This window comes from Acanthochromis polyacanthus, chromosome 19 (assembly GCF_021347895.1).
Source record: "Acanthochromis polyacanthus isolate Apoly-LR-REF ecotype Palm Island chromosome 19, KAUST_Apoly_ChrSc, whole genome shotgun sequence".
Lineage (NCBI taxonomy): Eukaryota > Metazoa > Chordata > Actinopteri > Pomacentridae > Acanthochromis > Acanthochromis polyacanthus.
The window spans coordinates 7,095,687-7,118,705 of NC_067131.1; the positions used below are offsets into that span (position 1 = coordinate 7,095,687).

General features: G+C 41.9%; 1 protein-coding gene across 4 annotated transcripts in view; it reads right to left on the reverse strand.

Annotated features, from left to right (window-relative positions):
* The window catches only part of ptprea (protein tyrosine phosphatase receptor type Ea), a 73,009-nt gene that overhangs the window by 10,446 nt on the left and 39,544 nt on the right, over window positions 1-23,019 (reverse strand). For 2 of the 4 annotated variants that reach the window (XM_022194171.2, XM_022194172.2), the window contains 9 exons: window positions 21,078-21,331; window positions 5,512-5,589; window positions 4,836-4,932; window positions 4,266-4,339; window positions 2,287-2,423; window positions 1,378-1,468; window positions 803-879; window positions 421-457; window positions 222-319 (listed from right to left, as the gene is read on the reverse strand). In XM_022194171.2, the coding sequence (XP_022049863.1) occupies window positions 222-319; window positions 421-457; window positions 803-879; window positions 1,378-1,468; window positions 2,287-2,423; window positions 4,266-4,339; window positions 4,836-4,932; window positions 5,512-5,584 (684 nt within the window). In that variant the 5' untranslated portion in view covers window positions 5,585-5,589; window positions 21,078-21,331. Of the gene's footprint in view, window positions 1-221; window positions 320-420; window positions 458-802; window positions 880-1,377; window positions 1,469-2,286; window positions 2,424-4,265; window positions 4,340-4,493; window positions 4,785-4,835; window positions 4,933-5,511; window positions 5,590-21,077; window positions 21,332-23,019 lie in introns of those variants that run through there. The other 2 variants (XM_022194173.2, XM_022194174.2) reach the window with 2 other exon arrangements.

The following is a 23,019-nucleotide window of genomic DNA, read 5'->3' on the forward strand; positions in this document are numbered from 1 at the left end:
ATCATCACCTTTGACCATAACCAATGACATTTTTTTATGCTCCATTAAGAAAATCAAGCTTTTTTTCCCCCTTTTTATTCCCTCCTCTACAACGAGGTCAGAGCAGAGAGCTGGCAGGAATCCTGTAGCTGCGAGAGACGCGCTGTCTTCCTGAAGGGAAGTTTTTCATGCACAGGATCTGAGAAACATCTAAGAAACAAACAAGGCTTAAATTCACTTACTTCTTTTCTTTCTTTCAGATTTGTCAGCATGACAACAGTTGATACTTTCTGCTCCCATATCATCCTCCAGAAATCTGCTACGGTGTCTTCTTTTGGACCTGAGAGACAAGGGAAAAAAAGTGCATTTCATGATTTATGTGAGTGAAAAATCAAGGTCTTTACAGAGTTATGCAAGTGTTTTTTTTTTTCTGCAGCTTACCTTGTGCTGCTATGAATTTGTTCTTTTCTGTGTAACCCTGGTGGAAAGGAAAATGTAAACATACAGCTCAAGAACAGCCAATAAAAGATCCTCTGGTGTTTTGTAAGTCAAGAATGAAAAATAAACTTCAGTTAAAAGTAAACATGGATAAGAAGTCCTTCGATGTTCAGAAAAATATAACCGTGAAGTTTGAACATCTTTGACTCCTTGTTAGCTCGGCAAACTTTACTGACCTAAACTTACTGTTATGCAATTGACTGCTACAGAAAAACTCTGGAACAGAATGTTCATACGATATTAAGACATTATTTGCTATTTTGGTACCGTTAAGTATTTTACACATGAATGTCATCAGATTGATGGAAAACAAACCAAGACTCACATCAATGTAAGAAGCATTCACGTAGTCTGAAGAGGGATTTCCATCCAGCTGAGTCAACACCACTCTGGAATGATCATCTGTCAGTGAGAATAGCAGCGTAAAGTTTAGAGGGTAGCACAAATACTGTACAAATAGACTAAAGCACATTAAACGAATAGTTTGGTCTTTTGAGGAATATGCTTATTTGCATTCTTGGAGGGAGTTGGATGAAAAGATCAGCGCCACACCTGTCGGTACAGTTGCATAACTTAGCTTAGCTTTAGGTTTATTTCTACCTTAGTTCCATGTAACTCTTGGCAATAAAGTCAGACTACTCCTTTAAGGATCATATAGGCGTATGGTACAGGTAACAAATGTACACAATCACAAAGGAACTGCACATGCAAAACGGAAATATTTTGAGGAAACTCTCAGAATAGAGGTGTCGCATTGTGAATGAATGCATGAGCTGTTATGCAAAACCTCCTGTTTCGAGGGAAAAAAAAGGGGGAAATGCACGTGCACGAATAAACAGGAAGCTTTAGGCGGGACTTAATAGAAAAACGGAGCTCCTACAGAACAGAAAGTACGCTCACAGGGAAGGATGTTGGGGTATCTGTTCTTCTCCTTGTTCTCATCCTTGTTGGCCTCCTCGTACGTCCCGTGGGCATTACCTCCCGGCAAGGACTGCAAAACAAAATTACAAGTTTATACACAGCCCCTCGCAGAGCTGAAAAATGTCCCGTCAGCAGCAGCAGCAGCTCACAGCCAGCGCATTGTGTTGTGCAGTGTGTAGGGCTCTGTTCACTTCCTCTGCTACCTACAGTAAACAGTCCTCCATTAAAAGCGGAGAAGTTCAACTTCCTCTGTCTGCGCTGACAAACCGCCTGAATAAAATCATACCTTAATCTGATACATTCACTATGAGTCATACACTTTATTTTGACTCAGATCCTCAATCAGAGACACAAAAAGGCACAAGGGTACTTTTTTCATGCATATGGGCGTGTATATTAACAATATGTGTCATGGACAATGTGACACATAGCTACTGTAGTTTTCCTTCATAAAAATACATGCATAAGTCATGGTTTGAACATCTCATGAACACGCAGTGTTGTGGGAAATCCCTTTGCGTACAGATTTAAATGTTATGTAGGGGTGTTTTTTGTTTCCGGTGTTGAAGGCACAAAACACCTCCACCTTTAGGTTATTAGACAAAATGTTTAAAAAGAAACTTTCAGATGTAAATACTGCATTGAAAGCACGTAATGGATTACGTAGATGTGGTAATGACACATGTGGTAATGACGCAAAGACTCCAAATCAACGCAGCCCTGAACCACCAAATAAACGGAGTCGACCACTATTTGAGCGGCCCTATAAATCACGCAGTATCTATGCACCACAATGACTCTGTGACTCATCACATGTAAACACCACTTGGAGCATGTAAGTCGCCTGTTTCTGAAACCTCCAGGAAGAAGAGAGAGCCGGGCGCTTACATTGTACTCCTCCCTGAAGAGCTTGCCATCATCGGCCGAGCGGAGCCTGTACTCCTCCTCCAGGTGGTCGACTGGGATGGGGAAGTAGGTCTTGGAGGCTGAAGGGGATCTGGGCAGAAGGACCACCGTCTGTTGCTCTGTTGGGGGAGAAAACACGGAGGATTTAACAACCCTGCTGCACTCATTCGGTGGTTTAGCTGAATATTTTGAGGGGGGATTTATTTTGTTGTGTCCACAGAAAACGACTGATTCGAGTTAATAAATAAATTAAACTGATGTCACCGTGATGTTTTCTTGGGTTAAATGACCAGTTCGGAGTTATTTAATCATAAAACAGTGTATTGGGTTTGAGTAGAAAAGTGGTTCCCAACCGTTTTTATCAGACATACGGTATCTATTTCAAATTGTTCACAATGTTATATAAAATTATTCAGTTTTATTAAATTACATAAGTATACTACTTACCATATTAATGTTATCTGTTATTTTTAGCAAAATATTTCAACCTTTTAACCATTTTAGCCCTTTATCCACTCCTTAGAGCTGTCTTTTAACTGTTTCTTCATTACTTTTAGCTGTTTAGAAGACGCTCTTGCTAATTGCATCATAATCTTCAAGTATTATTGGTTACTTGAGATATGCATTTATATGTTTAATCAAATTTTATCAATGAAGTTTCCTTATACCCCCTTACAACTGTAGCTGCACCCTAAGAACACAATCACGTCTGGTTGGGAATCACTGAATTAGACGATCAGCTTATTCAATTAACGTACATGGACTTGGAGGAAAAAAAACAAATAACGGCTTATCATGAACTCCACATTTACAATCATATGCAATGTTTGCATATATTTGCCAACACGGCAGTGATAAATGTATGACACAAAACAGGAATGCAAGTATTCACTGATCACCAAACATCAACAGGTGTTAGAGAACCAAAGGAACCCAGGGAGAAGCCACTTACAGCACCCTGTAGGCTTTTCTGCACTCACACTTTGGAAAATAGAGGTTTGAAAAAGTACCGAGAGAGTGTTAGTAACATGGAGGTTCCCGATACCGCCACCCTGTATACCTGACCTGGTGGTACAATGGTGTATAAGGACTCAGTACTGTATCCAAGCTCTAAAACACAATATACACACACACCACATCACTTAGAACACACATATGCAGAGTCAGAGGACAAAACAACTGAGTTGAAAAGGCATTTGATTCATTTTAATAACATATGATGCTTCTGCTTTCAGTTGAAGCAATGATAGTGGTAGCACGAAGAAAATAAAACTCAATTCAACCAATAAATCTTTTAAATTATGTGTGAAAGTTCAAGAACAACAGTAAAAATATTCTTTTAAAATGAAAATATGCTGTGTTTGCAACTACTGAATCAGCAGCTCAGCACAGTTTTGTGTTTGTTACAGCTACTTGTGGGTGCACTGTGTTTCCCAGCAATAAATCCTAGTTATATTTCCCATCTGCCATAATACGACCTGCTCTATGCATTCCTTTGTAATTTCAGATAACAAAATACTTCCTAGATAACATTCACAGAACCTCAACACGAACGGTTTCCTTTAAAGCCAGATAGCCTGTTATGAAACTTCACACGAATCAGCTCGTTTACAAAAAAAGGATGTAACTCAAAACTCTTGTGAAAGCTGCCCTGATCTTTACATGGGTTATTCTTTATACTAACTTAACGAGCAGCATCAAAACGCTATAAAAAAGATGGCGAAGATAGCACATAGTTAAAACCACAGGAAGTCAAACACAACCACAAGGCAATGGTGGGACAAGTTACTGTTACAAATATAAAACTGTTTTACGCCTCCTGTCTCTTCACATCTTTTTTTTTTTCCACTTCTACTTTCTATATCTCCTCACTTTGCTGCTTTTGACAGCCAGTTTGTCTGCTTTTCACAGTCTACAATCTGTCATACTGCTTGAAACAAAGTGCAGTTTTACAACATTACCTTGTTCTTCCAGGATGCCATTTGGTATCTTCTTGTCAACTGTCGTGACGACTGGTTTTCTCTGGTTTTTTAACCTGCGAGGGAAACATACAGTCCAATGAGAAAGACAAAGTGATGTAAAGGATAATTTAACATGTCATTATCTAATCCAAAGATACATGTAATTGTTATTCTTCAATCACAGCAAAGAAATCTTTGTAACAATGATCAAAAATCTCTCCATCCTACCATCTGAAGCTTGAGAAGCTATTTTTTCTCATTAGCTGATGTCTTCTTAAGGCAGTGCTGTAGTCGGAATCTAGTACAGAACTTATTTGCTCTCTTTAGTTGCCCGAGTAGCTCCACTGTCACAGCCTGTTCTGTTCTCACTAAACGTGTGAGGGAGTCAGCTCACACTGCTTCCTGACTGGGCTCCGCCTCGGTGACTAAAGGAGGAAGTGTTTGTCACCCTGAGCTCTGCCCCCTCAGCCTGGCTCGCAGCCAGTCAGCGAAAGGGGCAAGACGAAGGAGGGGTTGGAGAGGGTGTAAGAAGGTGAGGCGAGTGAGTCCCTTCAGGGCGGGAGTCTTTACCTGAGGAAGTACCAGGCTAGCAGTGCGATGATGAGCAGCAGCAGGGACAGAACCAGCACAGTGGGGAGGATGTGGTGGCTGGGGGATGTAGCGTCTTCTGAGGAAGGAGAGGCAGAGCCGGGGGTCAAGGAGCACCGCCAACAAAGAAGCAGGAAGAAGGGGGCAAGGCTACAGTGTATAGATATATATATGTACATGTGTGCAAATGTTTATCTACAATCGTGTGGGAATCATGTGCATGTTGCATGAACTGACCGAGTAAATACTCCCGTGTTCTCCCCCCGGCTTGATTTAATAACTGGCTTCAGCAGTATTTTGTCTGCAGATATAAACATCAGCCTTTTTCACCCTGTCAGTATGTCTAACAGAAAATGAGAGGCTCTGTGAATGGAGACTGAGCCGAGAGTCGCAGTACAGCCAGCCAGCCATTAGCTGTGTTTATAAAGATGTACAATAAGCCCTAAATTACTGTCCAAGGCTGCTGAAGTTCACTGCGATCTGGTAATAACAAGGCTGTAGAAAAGGTTGTTATCAAGCACATGCATGCACTGCAGACGATACATAATAACCGTATCTTAGGGAAAAGTGATGACTCTAGTGGGGAGGAATGGGATTCTGCTGCAAATTGTTCCCTCTCACATGTTGACGTGCACGTCGAGGTCGTTGTTGTACTCACCTTGTGTATGGGTGCCATTGCCAGTGGAATTGGGTGTTGTTGTGGTTGCCACCAAAAACAGAAGTGGGACCATTGTGACTGCAGGAAAACAAAATGAAGACGGATATTAAATTTAGTGCCAGACATGTCTGCAAAAACTCAGGATTCAGGAGAACATGGCTACCCGGATAATATCACCATTCAGGGACCACAAAAGCCATTGACAGATCTGAGGCATATTTCTTTATTAGTGACCGTTGCTTTCAGGAATGTGCTCATCGGTGCAAAGTTCACGGAGACACAATGGAACAACACACTCATATCCTGGTCATTCATTAGCTCTGACATACAAGCCCAACTGCACTGCCGAATATGTCCACATGGTGGTGCAATATTCCAATGTTTGGGCCACAAGGCCTGCCTCAATGACATGCTTCCTCATCAAACCCATTGAGAAAAAAAATGCAAAGCTAACATCAAGAAGGCCAGGGGAAACGGCTTTTTAATTCCTACTTTTAGTTTAGTTCAAACGAATCGGCTTATATTTGAGGTTCAGGTTATAGGTACATATAAAAACAATTACTGCAGCAATTCTAAGCCAACGTCACGCATCAAACTGCCCCAACAAAGCACATGCTCATGTGTTTATTCAATTGAGGAAAGAAAATCTTGCAAATTCCACTGATTAAGCTCATAACAGCTGTTTTCCTTGAGCTGTTTCCATACCAATGCTATGCAAAAACACATATGATTTCCAGGATATTGCATGTGTCGGGTTTTAGAGCACTCACACCCTGCATGCCAGCAAAAGTACTACACATCATCCGACATTGATCTTCAACGGAGGGCTTAAGTCAGGCTAACCTCTATGCATTAGATCATGAGGAGCAAAATCCAGAGGCAAGAGGCTTAACACTTTCTCCCCTTCGCCTTGATAGCATCATCCCAACACAAACACTTGTTCACAAAGACACACAGAGGCACATGCATCGCAGGCCAACACCCACAGCCTCAAGAGCCTCGTCCAGGCCTCCTCCACACAGCGACATCCAAGGGTCCCGGCTGAGCGACTCCGATCATTCCCTCATTTTCTTCTGGCAGAGGAATGCAGGGGAGTTGAGGATAAAGGAGCGTTCTGATCGATCCTTGTGTTTGAGCATTCAGACTGGGATTCACATCACATTGATTTAAGCACCTCTTTTCTTTTTTAAAGCCACTGCTAAGATTTAAAAACCAATAAGCCTTGAGATGTTTGCAGCTATAAAGGCTTTTTTTTTTTAAAACTCTCTCTCGCCGAAACACTCAAAAAGTTGGATTTTTCAGCAAAGTGCACCGAAACAGAGCTGCTATCACACCATAAATGAAGCGGAGCAGAGTGTGCTTTCCCTCCCCAAGGCTGCAGGTGTGTGTGTGTGTGTGTGTGTGTGTGTGTGTGTGCTTTGCAGCTGCAGTGAATAGAAAGCCCGGGCCAAGTGCATAGTCAATGAAGACACTGTGTTGAAGAATCCACGCTGTGCCGCAGTGTCCTGTAATGTGTCCAGGCAGGACACCGGAGGAATGTGGAGGCAGCAGAGCAGAGACACTGACTGCAGCAGCGGAGAGAGGGAGCAGAAGGTCCGGGTCAATAATATTTCCTGGAGCGATTAATAAACCCTGACATGTCAAGCCCCTGCTCTGTGGAGAAGACTGATGAGAGAATTCTAATGAGAGTAGAGCAAAGAGGAGGAGCGCTTCTTCCCCCCTCCTCCTCCTCTCCTCCAGCTTTATCCCCCCCTCCTCTTTAAGGCATTCTCTGCAAATGTCACTAGCCTGGATGAGGGGGAGGTTATTGAGCTGAGTTTGTACAGTGTGTGAATCCTTAGGGTAGCATTTTTTTGTGATGTGGAAATACATTTGTTGGCGCCATGTGGGACTTTCCACTACACAAGCTGTGCTGAATTTTATGTTTCCTGTTTCTGTTTTGTTTGTGTATACGATGGCTCAACAGGGACACTCGGCACAGTGCTTCCAGCTTGCCCTAAGGCTCTGTCTTGCGGTTAAGTATGGCTGCTTCTTGTAAACGTCTCCCTTCTTCTTTCCTCTCCTGTCATGTTTTAGCCTCCAACCCCCTGAGCAGCTCAGCTACTCCTGTGGGACGACAGGCTGTTCAACTCCTGCTTCCCAGCTTGTCCTGTCTTGTCACTGCGGCGGCCTCCTGCCTGACCTCGTCAGCCTCTCCGAGGAGATTCCCAACTTCCTTTCCTCTGTTTTTCTGCGGAACTGTCCCTTACATAACTATAAATATCCCAATGTCCTATTACTCTGTGTATCTACTCTCTTTTTCTTTATTTTTTACACTCTCAGCATTAAAACAGCAAAGACCACAAGTCTCAAATTAAACTGCTGCTATTAGTCATCGTTTAGCTCGGGTCACACTCTGGTCCAACAGCTATCATCACATTGTGTGCGCTCTCATCTGTGTATTTCTCCGTTTAGCACTCAGCGACCAGTCACCAACCATTAGCGACAATGAAAATAGGTCATGGGAGATGTCAGCCTGGGGGAAGTTGAGACGTCCTTACTTTTCGATAGAAGAGCTTAACAAGTAGCTTCGAGCTCACTGTCGTGGTCGGCTAGACGGATAGTTATTTCAGTGGGATGTGTGAGCCAAGTTACCCAGACAGTTAGTTAAATGTTATCCTAGACTGCAACAGGAACTACACTCATACAGACTGAATGTGACGAATGTTAAGAATGAGATTAATCACCTAAACCATGGCAAAATTAGTCACACGCTTTATATACACTACATTTGTGTATAATGGGATGTTTTCCAAGTCTGTTTGAGTAAAAGTCACATGCTCATGTGTACATTGAATGAGATGTTGGTCAGATGGGTTGGGCGACATGTTAGTTTTTAGTCCAACATCAAAGTGTGTCACCATCCATCCATCTGTTTTCTTTCGCTTATCCGGGGCCTAAAGGACATCTCCACTTGCAGTCTTTAATTGAACAAACCGAGATAAGATATGCTATTGGATGATAAGGGTTTACAAACACGTTTACTTTTTGGTCCAGTTCTCAAATATGACACATGAATTGACGTTTTGTTGTTGTATCAAGTGTCCGCACAGCAACCACTAAAGATGGCTTGATTGTTATTTTGTCACTTTCCTGATTTGTGAAAGACGGAAATCAGTGCAACAAGAACGTGTATTTTACAGCCAAACTTCACTGACCAGTTCCTACTGGGGCTGCAGCTGATGAGGATTTTCATTGTCGATTTTTTTCTCAAATAGTTGTTTGGTCGAGAAAATATCATAAAACGGCAAAAAATTTCAATAAACGTTTCTCAAAGTCCAAAACGTCATCCTCAGATCTGCTTTTTCCTCAACCTCAACAAAAAGAAGGATTTTTTTTTACTATAAGATTATAACTTTGAATGATACGGATTTGATTTGATTTGCTTAGGCTGATTTTGGCGCCTGTAAGATTAGAAACTTGTCCACTTACCAGTAGTTAGCTTCAAAAAGTCTTTCATAGACAGACAACAGTAGAGAGATGAAAGAAAACATGTGAGCAGAAAAATTGGGAATATGTCAGATTTTTTTTAAACACTCAATTATAAATGCTGGAATCAGCTTTAAAAATCCAGTACCTGCCATGCCATAATTAAAATCTATTCCTAAAGGGTGAGATAAAAACTCGGACTTGTCAACATCACGATGTGTTATCTTTTTACAAAATTCTACTATGCAAATCAAGGATAAGTGAAGAAAAGTGTAATTAAAAACAACAAAGATAACAGAAGCTAATTCACTGCCTCCAAGGTGCCTGAAATCAACGGCATGTTTTCTTTTTCTTCAGCATCTATACCATTTATCTGCTCTGTAATCTACATGCCCAGTGTGCATGTCCACCGAAACAGTAGAAATGCATTTTTATGATTTCTGCTTTCATGATTTTAAACTCTAAATTTGCACTTGGCCAATCAGAATGTCATTATTTTTCGATCTACACTTTGTAGATGGAGAACTTATTTTTATTCAGCCAATCAAATAATTGTATATTATTTGCACTATTTTATCATACTCGAGCAAGAGGCAGAATCAAAGTCTGTTAAACATGGCAATTATTTGCAAAACTGAACTACATCTTGATTGGCATTGTGGAAAACAGCAATAGCACTCAAGGAAAGTGTTGTTTTGCTTTCGTTTGTCATATCAGATTGTCCTAATGCAGTAAATCTGACTCCAGCCACGGCACCAAAGCCTGTTGATTCTGTCATACTCTACATGCCAACACCTCAGCCGCTGTTATTTGTTCACTGAGACCTCCAGCACCTGGTATGCACAGCGTGAGTCACTGCTCTGTCTCCACTGATTACAACCTGCCCCCTCTGAATACCTGCACAACTCGCTGCACGCAAACACAAAAATGCGGACATGCACACATATCAGCATGTCACATTACACAGAAAGGCAACGGGGAATACGAGCAGGCCTCTGCAAGGCTTGTCTTTACTTCTTTATTCTCACTCCAAACATGAAAATAAGCCAATGTGGGAATTCTGACTCATAGTGAATCAAGTTCCAAATAAAAAGCCCGATAAATGTTTCTCCCTGACAGCGTTTTATTTTGGAGGATGAGCTATTCCTCTCTGTGGTGTTGTGTTTTTTTTCTCGCTGTGTGCTTCCCTGCTCTGTCATTCTTTCAGTCTGGGTTTAAAAAAAAACAAAAAACACAGGAGTGACATAATGATACCCTCGCAGCTCTCCGCCATTGTCTCACTAATGAGCCCTAGGAGCCTAACCATCAGAAAGGACAAGCTTGTTACAATTAGAAGATAAGACAGAGAAATTGGCTGTCTTTGCCTCTGACAGGAAACGTGGTGTTCCCTGCACCGTCAGTTCCACTGAGTGCGGTTTCTCTGGGCACAGAGTCTCTCTGTCCCTTCAAATACATCAGCTGGGGAATTTGGAAAATGGGTTGTGGGTGCAGAGGCGATGTGACAGGGCGAGCAGGCAGGAGGTACATTGTGTCCTCAGAGCAAAAAAAAAAAAAGATGTCAGACTGTTTACCCTTTGGGCCACGAGGATTTTACAACCGAAACCTGCAAGATGGCTTGTTAGAGGGTAAACAACCAGTAACCTCAGGCCTGTGCAATTTCTCACTACAGTGTTTACAGGTTTGTGTTTGTGGCCCAAATTGATTCACCTAATATGCTGCATGTTACGTTTCCAGTGTATACTCAAGTGCCGATCATTCTACTTGCTATTTGTTCTTTCAGCTACGAAAAAGAATAAATCAACATTTCGGGAGAAAATCAAAGCCAGTCTCATATCTGTCAGTTAGCTTCATCCAGTAGACAGTAGATCTGCAGCGATTAATCAATCAGTTCCTCCGTTTCTTACAGCTGTCACTTTGTTTTCTCACTTTAAAGCAACTGTTTCATGCTTCTCATTTGCATACACTTTCACTTTTCAGTTCATTAGTGCTTCAAATGATAAGAAGTCAAACTGCCTCAGATGCTGATGTGATTGTGCTCTTGTCTGGGTTTTTGTAGCTGATTTTTCTCTCAATAGCAGAGGTCTGGGGGTGTGGGTGGAAAAGGCTGTGCGAGCTGTCTGTATTTGCAGCGGTTGTTATATAATCTGGAGTTTGAATGTGTTTATGTTTTTAGGAGCTCCTTGAAAGTGAGATGCATGAAACACATCTCGAGGGGCTATCCTTTCAATAGATTCAATTCAATTGAGCACTTTTCAACTATTTTGACTATCTGATTAATTATGTGCAGGACTTTGTGTGTATAGTAAAACAAAGAAATAGAAAAATAGCCCACAGTGAGTAAAAATGTGTTAAAAAGCAAAAAACCAAACAGAGGGACTATTGTTCTTCTGCTTCAGATACAGAGAGTTCAAATGTGATTTTAACTCTCTAATCTTTTTCAGCCACTTGTTCTTTGTGGTTTTCCTACAGAGATCTGTTACCAAAACAGAGAGGTTGTATTTATCCGGTAAAAGCTGATCATGTGATATCACGTCATGCTGTGGTTGGTAATGCGGATGTGTAAAGATGTAGCTGTGATGTTTAATTACCATGGCACAAAGGTCTTAGATGGGTAAATAAAGGGTGACGCTGTGGATTTAGTTAGATTGTTAGTTGTTGATAGTATATGCTTTCTCACAGTGGATCTGTCCATCCATAAATTACCAAAATCAGAAAAAACTTGAATCAAGTTGCAGTATGGGAAATTTAGTTGAAAATTTATTGAATGAAGTTCAGGATAGCTTGGCCTCTACTGCAATGATTTGGGTCATTGTTTTTAAACTTCCTCTCCTCTGAGTCCTTCAGCTTTATTGAAATGTAACAGAACAGCTGGAATTGTTTTCTAATTTTAGTGTTTTAGTATCTAACTTATCTAACACAATAAGCGCACCGTAAAGATTTTAATCATTTGGCTTTGACCACAAGTTCAACAAGTTCACACTTTGAGTAGGTCGGCCTCGTACCGCGTCCCTGTGTCTCTGTGCTCCCAGCCTTTGGGGAGCTGCAGTGTGCAAACCTGGGCTGGGTTAGCTATTTAAAGGACAGTGCGCTACATTCACAGTCTTGACTGAGAAAATTGTGCTGGGGTGTCCATCTGTTCACACAGATGTGCAACCGCTTCTCATGCAGTGTAACCTAGTTGGACAAGGTGTCCAGTGTTGCTCTTTCTAAACTTATCCGCCCATTCCTGCTGACTCTGTTTTTAGCATAACATCCATCATCTAAACTCCGAATGCACACAATGTGCTAAATGCAAATGTTTTTCAAATCAAACTGCCACAGCCGGTTTTCTCCACTGGTGGCACACTGTTCATTACATTTGATTTAATGCCATTCTGAGATTTTAAGAAATTACACGTACATTTGCCTAAATGTTTTTCATAGAGTGTTCCCATGGTAACCGGACCAGCAGCGCTGCCACCAGCGTGGTACCTGTGGGATGTTGAACACGTCTGTTTAATTTCAAAAAAGAAAAGAGAAGAAAAGAAAAGCCAACGTACAGACACACTTCTGTAAGCCCCAGAACCTGATGTCAATCCAGCCTTTTGTTGTAGTTAACAGCTCCAGAAGAACACTGACATTTGGTAAAAAGCGGTGCAGGGAGAGGTCTACGTATGAAACATACCCGGACACAGAAAATGCCTCTGATTATAAAAACATTATTTACTGTATTGTGGTATTTAGTTAATTTTCCATGTTCTTGTCAATTGTTTAAACAATATAAAAGCTTATTCAATACTAATGTTATAATTTCAAGGATCACATTTGAGTTGTGTGTTAAAGTGCAAGTCCATAGTATTTGATTCATTTAAGTTGGGTAAAATTGCTGTTTAATGAGCAATGTGGAAGCCAGGAAAATAGTTATTTTGATCTGGGTAACTGCATTACAAAAATGACTTGAAATGTCATTTTAAAGCATATATAGACACATTTTGCAAAAATCGAGTTTATTCTTCATTTTCCTGCACATTAATTCAATGCAGTGGTCCACCTGTACACTGCTCTCTAAGACTGTAATGTACAGAGCTTTATAAGTAATTCATCAACATTACACTACCTCTCAGACTTTCGAGTAATGATGCTAAATTACACTAAAAACAGAAGGATAACTAACCATATAACTGGCCTTGGAACAAGGACAACACCAAAAACCTCTACTAAACTGGAGATCTGCATTGCAAGCTAGGGACAAGTCAAGCTGCAAAAAAATGTTTTGCAGAAACAAGCAGTTTTTGAGAAAATACTATATGTAAAATGTTAATTGTAAAGTTAAGCATGATGTGGATTAACATGGTGCAGGAGGTGGAGGTGTCAGAAAACATTGCAGTGAATTGACAAATCGCTTTGGAGTGTGCATTGAGCTAGAGGTAGTTACTGATGGTCAGCAAACATCCAAAAATCACAGGTGAACCTCAGTAACTTTCTATTACTTCACATAATATGGATGTGATATGTGGGCTTGTATTCTTTAGTACAGGCAGCTTTTAAATGAGCTGGGCTGAGTAATAAATATAACGCAATGCATAAAATATTACCGTTACTTTTTCAGCAAGCAAGTTGTAAAAAGTAATTGGCTACATTTTTCAAATAACTTGACTGCCCAGAACCACAAACTGCTACAAACTGTTCAGCCTCGGATGTGTGTCATTAAGACTGAACTGCTGTGTCAGTCTGTCAGATCCAGGTTAGATTATTCAACGTGACTATTATCTCAAGCACTTCTCACACTATCTACAGCAGTGTTTTACCTCTGCAGCACTGCTCTCTTGCCAGTGTGGGTTCCTCCCCTCCTGCGCTCCTACCATTGTCATTAATCAATTCCTGCCTCCTTCCCAGGGCGCCCAGACGCTGTGGCAGTGGTAATGACCTTGGGGACCTGCTGGCTCCACTCCGCAGTGTCAGCCCTCCACCTCTATGGGAACGAATGGGATGTGTCCCACGGAGATCGAAGCCCAACATACGAGAAAATGCACGTGGGCTTGTGTGCTTTATGCTGCTGCTTTGTATAAATGAAGGTGAGAAACATACTTTACAGAACAAACTAACAACGCCCTGCTAGCTAATGCCAAGGAGAAAAAAAAAAAGAGATGTGGTTGGTTGCCAGGTTCAGGCCGCAGCATCCTGTTGAGTGAGATATGGTGGTTACTGCCTTTGACCCTGAAAGCATTCTCATTAGAGCGGTCCTCACTGAAACCAAGAGCTTTTATCTGCTGCATATTAGTTAAAAATAACATGGTGCGAGATGAGGAGTGATTATTGATAATCCTCTTAAAAACATTCCAGCCATAACATTTGAGAGCAGCTCTCATTTAGCATAAAACTTAATGTCTTCAGCGTTTATAGCATTTAGAAGCTACCGTCACACTCTGGTGAGGCACGGAAAACCAAGAGCATAATTGGTAGTAAACATTTACTCCGGTTTGATGTCTGCACTCGCAAAACACCGCATCTGAGCTTACATTCAGCCAGCTTTTTACAGTCTCATTTAGTCTCTTCGTTCATGCACACACATACACACACACACGCATCCGGGCAATATTTCTCTAAAGAGCCAGTAGCTCCTTTAATCATTTCTGATCCACAGATTTACACGATTTCACAAACACACGACATGTGTAAGTTTCAGCACCAAATCTGCTAATAATAGGCATGCAAAGCGACACTGCATGCCATGAAATACTCACACAAGGAGCCACACACACAAATGCACAAGAGCTACAGCAAGGATCCATGGGAAACACATGTGTTTGAGGACCACCATGCCAGAAGGCATTTCGCTAGTGGTCCATCATCCACAACACGTGTGTGATTGGGTGGGTGGGTTCAATCTCCCTGTGAGGGTCTCATCATGTCCTCCCAGCCACCTCCCAACCTGACAGCATCGAACATCTCGGCATCCATCTTTCTCCCGCCCTGGCACCTCTGGGATTTACCTCCTCCCCTCTTTCAATTATTCGGAGGCAGAGCAATTATGGCCTGGAATCAGAGCCGTCGATAGCCAGCGTAATGCTCGGCAGCTGGGCTGAAAATGACGAAACCTGCGTTCCGACACTTCTCATTATCACTCGGCATTCTGTGATTACCACCACTGTGCTACGACCAGGTATTAGTGTAAGAGACATCCTGAGGGAAAGAGAGAGAGAGAGAGAGAGAGACACAGATAAAAGAAGAAGAGGGGATTGCCTATAGATCTGGCAGCCTGCGAGCGTTGCTACACAGAGGAGCATGTAGGGCCATTAACCCTCTGAACCCTAAAAACCTCCTGATGGGTTTGAAAGGCTTTAAAAAAAAGATCAGTTTAAAAGAAATCTCCAAAATTACACTGTTTCTCAGAGCCAGAAACTATGAACACAGAAAAGCTTTCAGATGTTCAACTTTAAGACTGCCCTTAAACTGCTCATATGTCATGTGGAGTTCCAACAGGAAACTAAACTCACTGTGATATTGTTTAAAAATATCTAATTCTACATGTCTTATGTTAAAAAAAAATCTAGAAATAAACAATTTGACCAAACCAGATTATGTAAAAAACAAAAGAATCTGTGCTCCTCCATGCAGCCAGGAAGCCTTTAGTGACTAAGCTGTGACAAAAATTTAGGGATGTTTTGGCTGAACTGCAGGCTTTGTAACAGAAGCAAATGGAGACAAGTATAGAAACACATTAAAAATTGAAGCAGTAAAATATCTACATTGTGGGCACTTGGAAAACTGTTGCACATGTTGATTCCACTCAGCAGTGGCTAACAGCCCCATGACAAACAAAAAAAGCACTCAGAGAGCACAGTACTCCGTCAAGGCTGCTCAGTCGTATAATTTCTGACTGATAAGTCCCGATAAGTACACAGAAGTGGATTTGTAGTAGGATCGCAATCATGTGATCGGCACCAGGCAGCTGGCATAATGTTCACTTGCTGTCGTAGTTACAGTGACACTGTGCTGCTATCTCGCAGTGATATAGAAAACGTTAGCAAATCCGTGGATCCAGATTATAAGCCGCCTCACTGCAAAAATCTAATGAGGTGGTCCTTGTTTCATTTCTGACCGTCCCTGAAAATGTCATCCAACTCCGTTTTTCTGTTTTTGAGTAACGTTACGCACAAACAGACGGATTCACAGATGAACAGACAAAAGTACGCCGATAGTCACATAATTCCGCCGTGTTCCTTGGCGGAGTAACTACAAGGGACTTTTTGACTGAACTGCAGACTGTGTTTATACAGAGCAGATAGTGGAGAAGTGTGGAAACAAAATGAAAGTAGTAAATGTAAATATGTATATGTTGAACCTGAATTATTTAAATGTGTTTAGAATAGATGCAGAAGGCAATTAGCTTAGCTTAGTAGATGGAAAACAGCTCCAAACCTCGAGAATCTACATCTTGTTCATTTACAAAAACTGAAATGTGAAAACAACAAGTAGTGGTTTTACAGGATGACACATACTGGAACTGTTTGTAGGCACACACCATCTGCCTTTGGCTGCACCATCCAGACAACAATATGATTCCTTGGAGAAGCCGATTCTTTATTTGTTGAGCCATTGTTGTCACGCGCCCCTTTATCTGGACTCTTTGTAACACTGCCATTCAATGGATGTGGGTTTAATTAGACTGTGGTTACTTTTTAGTTCTTCTGATACATTTACTAGCAGTAATCAGTGTTGAAATGCAGTGTTCTCCATTCAGAAACCACATCCAATCTGATTATAAGCCTCAGCAATTGCCTGCATTCAGCTAACGTACAAGAACAAGTCAGAAACAATCAACAAAATGATGACTACTGGTCACATTATGGGCACATCACCACTTTAACTGACCATAAATTTGTTTTGAGATCCTGTTCATGAATTTTATGGCCAATAAAAGGCCTTAAACAGATGAAAATGCCCTTCTATGCAGAATCATAACAGCTGACTCAGATGCCATCTGGGAGTCTGATTTTAGCGAGCAATCCAATCCAACCAACCAGACTACCTCCCCAGAGAACGCATGGCTCATCTTTATATCATGTTATGCAGCACAGAAATAACAGGCAATTGAGAAAATCCTGTGGGACAAACAAAACCCACTTCACTCAAATGAATTCAAATAAATTGCAGTGTCAGTGCCTGTAATGACGACAATCCACAAAGCTTTTCTACTGGCGTGAGATTTATTTTACATCAGCACCCACACAAGGACCTGGCTCTCTGAGAAAAACACCCTCCAGAGAAGGGAAGAGAACGGGCAGGGTCTTGGATAGAGCCCACATTTTTCAGACAGAGAGAGGCAGATAACCACACTTTTTCAGGATCTGCACAGGGCAGACAAGATCTATCTCCCCAAAAATATCCTTTCATTGCCAGAGAGAGGGATGGGGAGGAGGGCAGCGGTGGAGAAACAAGTGATAAGCACCGCTGCGGGAGAACAAAAAGCCACTTGATTCTGAGGGAGAAAAAGAGAGGAGGAGGAGGAGAGGAAGAGATGAGGGACCAGAGGGGATAAGTGAATGGCTCATGCTGCGAGGATGAGGAGCTGCCTCTGCTGCTCTGCAGAGATTGGGCAGACATGTCTGCTCCGTGCAGACGCAGACTATAAAACCCTCCTCTTTAAAAATGAGATATGATGACAGTGTCTTCTGTTTCGTGACACGTCCCCAGACTGTCTGCACGTGAAGCTCGACTTTACTGCTGCACAGTCCCAGTTGCCATAGCAAAACCTCCCCTTCACCGGAGCTGCTATTCATCTTCAAGAATAACAGCCCCTTTATGCTCCCTTATCACACACCTGGCGACAACAACTTTGACAAACAGAAAAACAACAACAGCGAGTCTTTTTCACGGCACAGTCCGGATTCGCAGAGGAGGTGCGGTGTTTGCCGATTCCTTTCGTCGTAAGAGAAACTGGAAGTAGAAGCACAGTAATTATGTTACCCAAACCCAAACCTCAACCTCACACATTTTTCACAATCCTCTTTTTGCAGGATCAGGGCCCCTGCAGAGCACATTATGAGCAGCACTTTGTTGATTGAGATTGTGTAACCCTGTTGTTTGGTCTCTGCCTGAATTCTATAGGAATATGAGTCATTCAGTGGGGCCTTGGGCACCATAGTGAGCCTCATTGTCCTCCCGCCTAAGCAGGCTTGTTACACGAATGAGGAAAGACACACACACAAAGACCATACGGAGAGCCAATGACTAGCTTAAGTCGAAGGCCTCTTGGAGAGCTCGCTTCCCTCTTGGAAATAGGAAATGCAACATCCAGTCCTCACACGCTGCTGCTGTTAAGAGCTCTGTTAGACATGCTGGTATGCTGGGGAGGACTTGTCCTGCTGCTAATAGCTCTTGACAGAGGCATGGAGGCATGACAGGCCATCAGCAATCACGAAAATACAAGTCTAGGAAAGGAGGAGGAGGTGATGACATCTTGAGCATCACTAAATCTCAACAACAGACAAATATGCTTGACCTGCAGGCCTCAGAGGTAACAGAAAGGTCAATGTGTCAGCTCTGGCAATGAGAAATCGCAAAGCTAAATCAAAATAATTGACTGGCTTTGCCGATGAAGTTTGTTGGAAGACGTTTTTGGTCTTGTTTGAGAGTAATTTTCACAATCTGTCTTTCGTGAGCTAAATCCTGCCGACACAAATGCAGATTGAAATACAAGACCGTGTGCCCAAGTCCACTTTTTGACCCAGCTCTGTTTCTTGTTGAATAAAAATCTGAAGGTTTAAAAGCTACAGGGGACTGCAGCACTAATGTAAAGTATATACAAAAAAACAGCTTGAGAGGACAAAACAACCTTCTAACATGAAAAGAAATGTCCTTGTGATCATGAAATCATTCTAAAAGTTAATTTAAAAATATCTTCCTTCTCCTCCATTCAACTGAACTCGAAAGTTTCAGATTCTCCACAGCTGACATTTGCGATGCACGATCTGGGTCACGCTCCTAATAAAAGCCACTGTATCTGCACATAGTTTCTAGTGTGTAGGACTTCATATGTGCACGTCTGGGTTTGTGTGTGTGTCTGTGTGTTTCTGCAGTGTAAGCACATGCTGTCCTCCATCTGCTGTTTGATAGAGACTGTTTCCTTTCCTGTGCAGCCAGCCAACCAGCCAGCCTTCCTGTACCGCTCAGCTTCCAGAGGGGAAATGGGAGCAAGACAGGCACACACTCCTGACAAACACCCTGGATAAGATACGAACACATAGGAGACGCAGCTGGGCAGACGATGACTTAACCACACATTTTAGCACAAACACACACATCATCAGATAGTCTCCTCTCCTCTCTCTTTCCTTCCGTCTTAGAGTTCGGGTCTTGTTTTCTCCCATTCTTCCAACTACTGTATGTTCAGCTTGGCCTCGTTTTATCAAGACACACCTCCATGTGTCATTAATCTTCTGAACCAGAAGCATTTTCTGGGTGTGCTTTTGATCAGTTTTAGTCACTGTAGGCTCATTTTGGACTGCAATATAAAGTGTAGCACCTCTACAGAAACAAGACAACCGTTGCTAGAAGCAGCAAGAACTCAGAAATGTTTTTTGTTCAATTTAACAAAGCTATAATTCCATAAACAATAAAAAAGAGAAATTAAAAGTTGAATTTCTTTGATTAAAATGACAAAAAAATTGCAATCAACATGCACAACATTTTTTCAAGTGCCCACAGGTGTCACCAGTACTGGAAAGTAGGAATGGTGGCTCTGCATACTAAAGATATTTTACTGCTTAGATTTTAACTGGCTTCCACACTTTTCTCCCATCCGGTTGTATTTACCGCACTGTGTAAATACAAAAATTTCACAGAATTTCTGACACATGATCGTTATTAGCAGCTGAGTCACTAATGGCTTGATGATTTTGCAGAAAAGGATAAGATTTTTTGTTTTTAATAGAATTTGGTATGAGCAGATGGTTTATTTTTGGCATATTTTTAATAAGACATAAGGTCTAAAATGATTTTTTTTTTTTTTTAAATTCACATTTCCAGACTTGGATTTGGTTCACTTTTGCAACGTCACTTTAAGGATTGTTGGAAAGTTTGACAAAACCTCCTGTTGTTACACTTTCTGGCTTTGATAAATGCTGCAATTCTGGCAAGTTTATTTGAAAGATAACATGCCTTTCTTTCAAAGCCGCCAGTGGGTTTTAGGGCTCAAAGGGTCAAACAGCTTGGTAGGGAGAAAATATTTGAACTGCACAACAATGAGGGGATTGTTAAATACAGGAAAGCATGGATGTTCAGGGTTTTTTGTTGTTTTTTTTGCAGGGAATAAGTCTTACAACATGACATAAATCCATAGAAATTCCTACTAGTCTCTGAGCATGGGTTGTACATACCTGGGAAATGAATCTATAGATACACACATAAATCAAATGTGCAATATTGCAGTTTGAAAGAAGCAGAGCATCTATCTACAGACCCAGTGACCTCAGCTGATCACTCATAGCTTCACATCTGGATGCACCCACATCTGTCTGCCTTAGTCCTCTAATCATGTCTAAACTGTGATACCTGTGATTCTGCAGTCTTAATAAGGCTGGAAATTTAACCGTCACAACAAGCTTTTGAGAGCAAATATCCGAGATTGGCAATGCTTGCCTTTTAAAAGTGTAACACAATCAAATTTAACCAGCACAACAGCTTAATTGGACTCCAAGTAATAGCACAGTTGATTTGTTTCACAGACCTCTAGTCACGTCTATGCATTATAAATACAAACCACACCATTTTATATTCTACCGCTCATACCATTTCCATTTTTTATCACTGTGCACTACACTGTGCAAGCCTCAGTTCTCAGTACTGTTTTTACACCGCTGTCCCACTTCCTGTTTCATGGTACTTTACACCAGCTGACACAGACAACGAGCCACGAATAACCAGATTGAGGAAGTCACAGAATGGCCAACAATGTGCCACAGACTTTGTATAAAAAGTCTCGGTATACAAAAACACTGAACATCACCGTGCCAGTCAATACGTAAAATAATAATAAAGACTAATCTCAAGTGTAAACACAGCAGAAAGCAAAAATCAGTAGCTGCTGTAGAGACTAGAAATGCAGGCAGCGTTACCTGGATGAGTGTTGATTCAATGTATGCTGATTCTGAGATCCATAATAGCAGGTCACATGGTTCTGGTCGAGTCCAGTGGTCACATTGTTGTCACCGTCTTCGGTAAAAAGTTGGAGGGAAGCTGGAGGTGAGGAGGGGGTGGAGGTTTGCTCTCGCAGTCCAGTGAGGAGACACAATCCTTGGATCCTGTTGTTCACTTCCAGCAGTCTATCAAGCAGCAGCCAGCCTGGAAGCCTTACAGGGATGCTCACCACCTTTAGATTAACAGAGGACAGAGAGCAGGTTTCAATTAGACAACGTAAAAAAAACCCCAGCACAGACAGTTGGATGAGGAGAAGTGGAAGGATGGGCGAAGGTGTGATGCAGTTCCTGTCTTGAGCAGAAACGGTGTGTAGCAAGCAGAAGAGTGGACAGCCTCCCCAAAGGAGGAGGCTGTGAAGTAATAAAGAGACCCTGGAGCATTATAAAACAGCACATACACCCTCTACTAGTTACCCTTCATGCATAATGATGCTGTTTAGCTTTGAGGGAAATTCAGGAGGAAGTGCGAACATTTTTCTCATCAGCAAAGGGATGGTGAAGGTGGCGCAAAGTCAAAAGAAGGTGCCCAGGGGTGGCTCAACGAGTTCATTTTTTTGGAGGGGAATACATTTTGCAGAATGTCCATGCTGCAAATTAGTCCTCCAAATCAGGCAAACGCCCACTCACAGTTGGAGCACTTCATATCCAGGCTAACCTCATTTGCTAAAAAAAAATTAGGTTCCCCTTATTTCTAAATCTGCCAGATTTAGAGCAGAGTTTTACATAAAGCCTCTTTATGCCTCTATGCCAATATATTTATTTTAATCCGTGAAAGGGTGATTTTTATTTTTTTTTTTATTGCTATTTTGGTCCAATTGCATGCGAAAACACTGGTACACATTGTGTATAAGCTGTTGTAGAGATTGCAGTTTGGTGCCATCCAATATCCCCCCCTCACCCATGGGAGACCAAAAGAAGGAGGGTACAGGGGAGGAGGAAGAGGGAGGGGGCGTGGAAATGGGGACAAGGAGCAGAATCTATCTAACTGGAAACGGTGAGCAGCCAAAGAATCCGGGAGCAGCGTTTTGTTGGGCGGAAAACCTCACAAGCACAGTTTTGAGAATTCTGGGTTGAAGCTTTAAAGGTCCGATTTACTTGTTGTTTCTAAAAAGGTGAAAAAAACTCACTTGATCAGAACTTCCCCCTTTTTTTTCCTGCTCCTGCAACTTTGCCTTTTTTTGTTTTGGAGATACGAGGTTTTCACTTGACAGTTGATGGGGAGCATGCGAGCGGTTGCTATGGCGACTCCCTCAGTCTAGCTGAGCCTAGGAAGGTGTGGAGGGAGGAGGATGGGGGGGTTCTCTCTCGCTCTACCCCCTCTCTCTCTCTCTCCTGTTTCTAGTTTTCTAGGCTGGAACGAAAAACTAATGGACACGTCTCCTGCAGCCCTCCCCATCTCCTCCCCTTCCCCACCGGTACTCAATGAAAACAGGCCGTCAGCATTTGCTCCCTGACATGCCTGACATGAGATGTCATGCTTGAGAATTTTGCATGATAGTCAAATAATGGCACGAGAGTTTCCAACTCAGACGGAGATGAGAGTGGAATGGAGACTAGATCAAATAGAGATCATACTGTTTATCCCGTGTGGTATAGTTTTGGATTTTTACCTGTTCCTTGAAAGCACTGGAAGTATTTTAAATCACATATCATCCCAACGCTCATAAATAAATAATGCGAGGTCTGACAGTGTGGAGTCAGATCAAGCAAACTATTGAATAATAGAAGAACCTTCCTGTAATGCAATCAGATGCAGAGCATCACGCTCGGCAGCATCTGAGAAAAGACTGCGACACATGAAAGCCGCTGAAGGCAGAATACAATTTGTATGTGTAAAGTTTAATTATGTTCATTCTGAGGG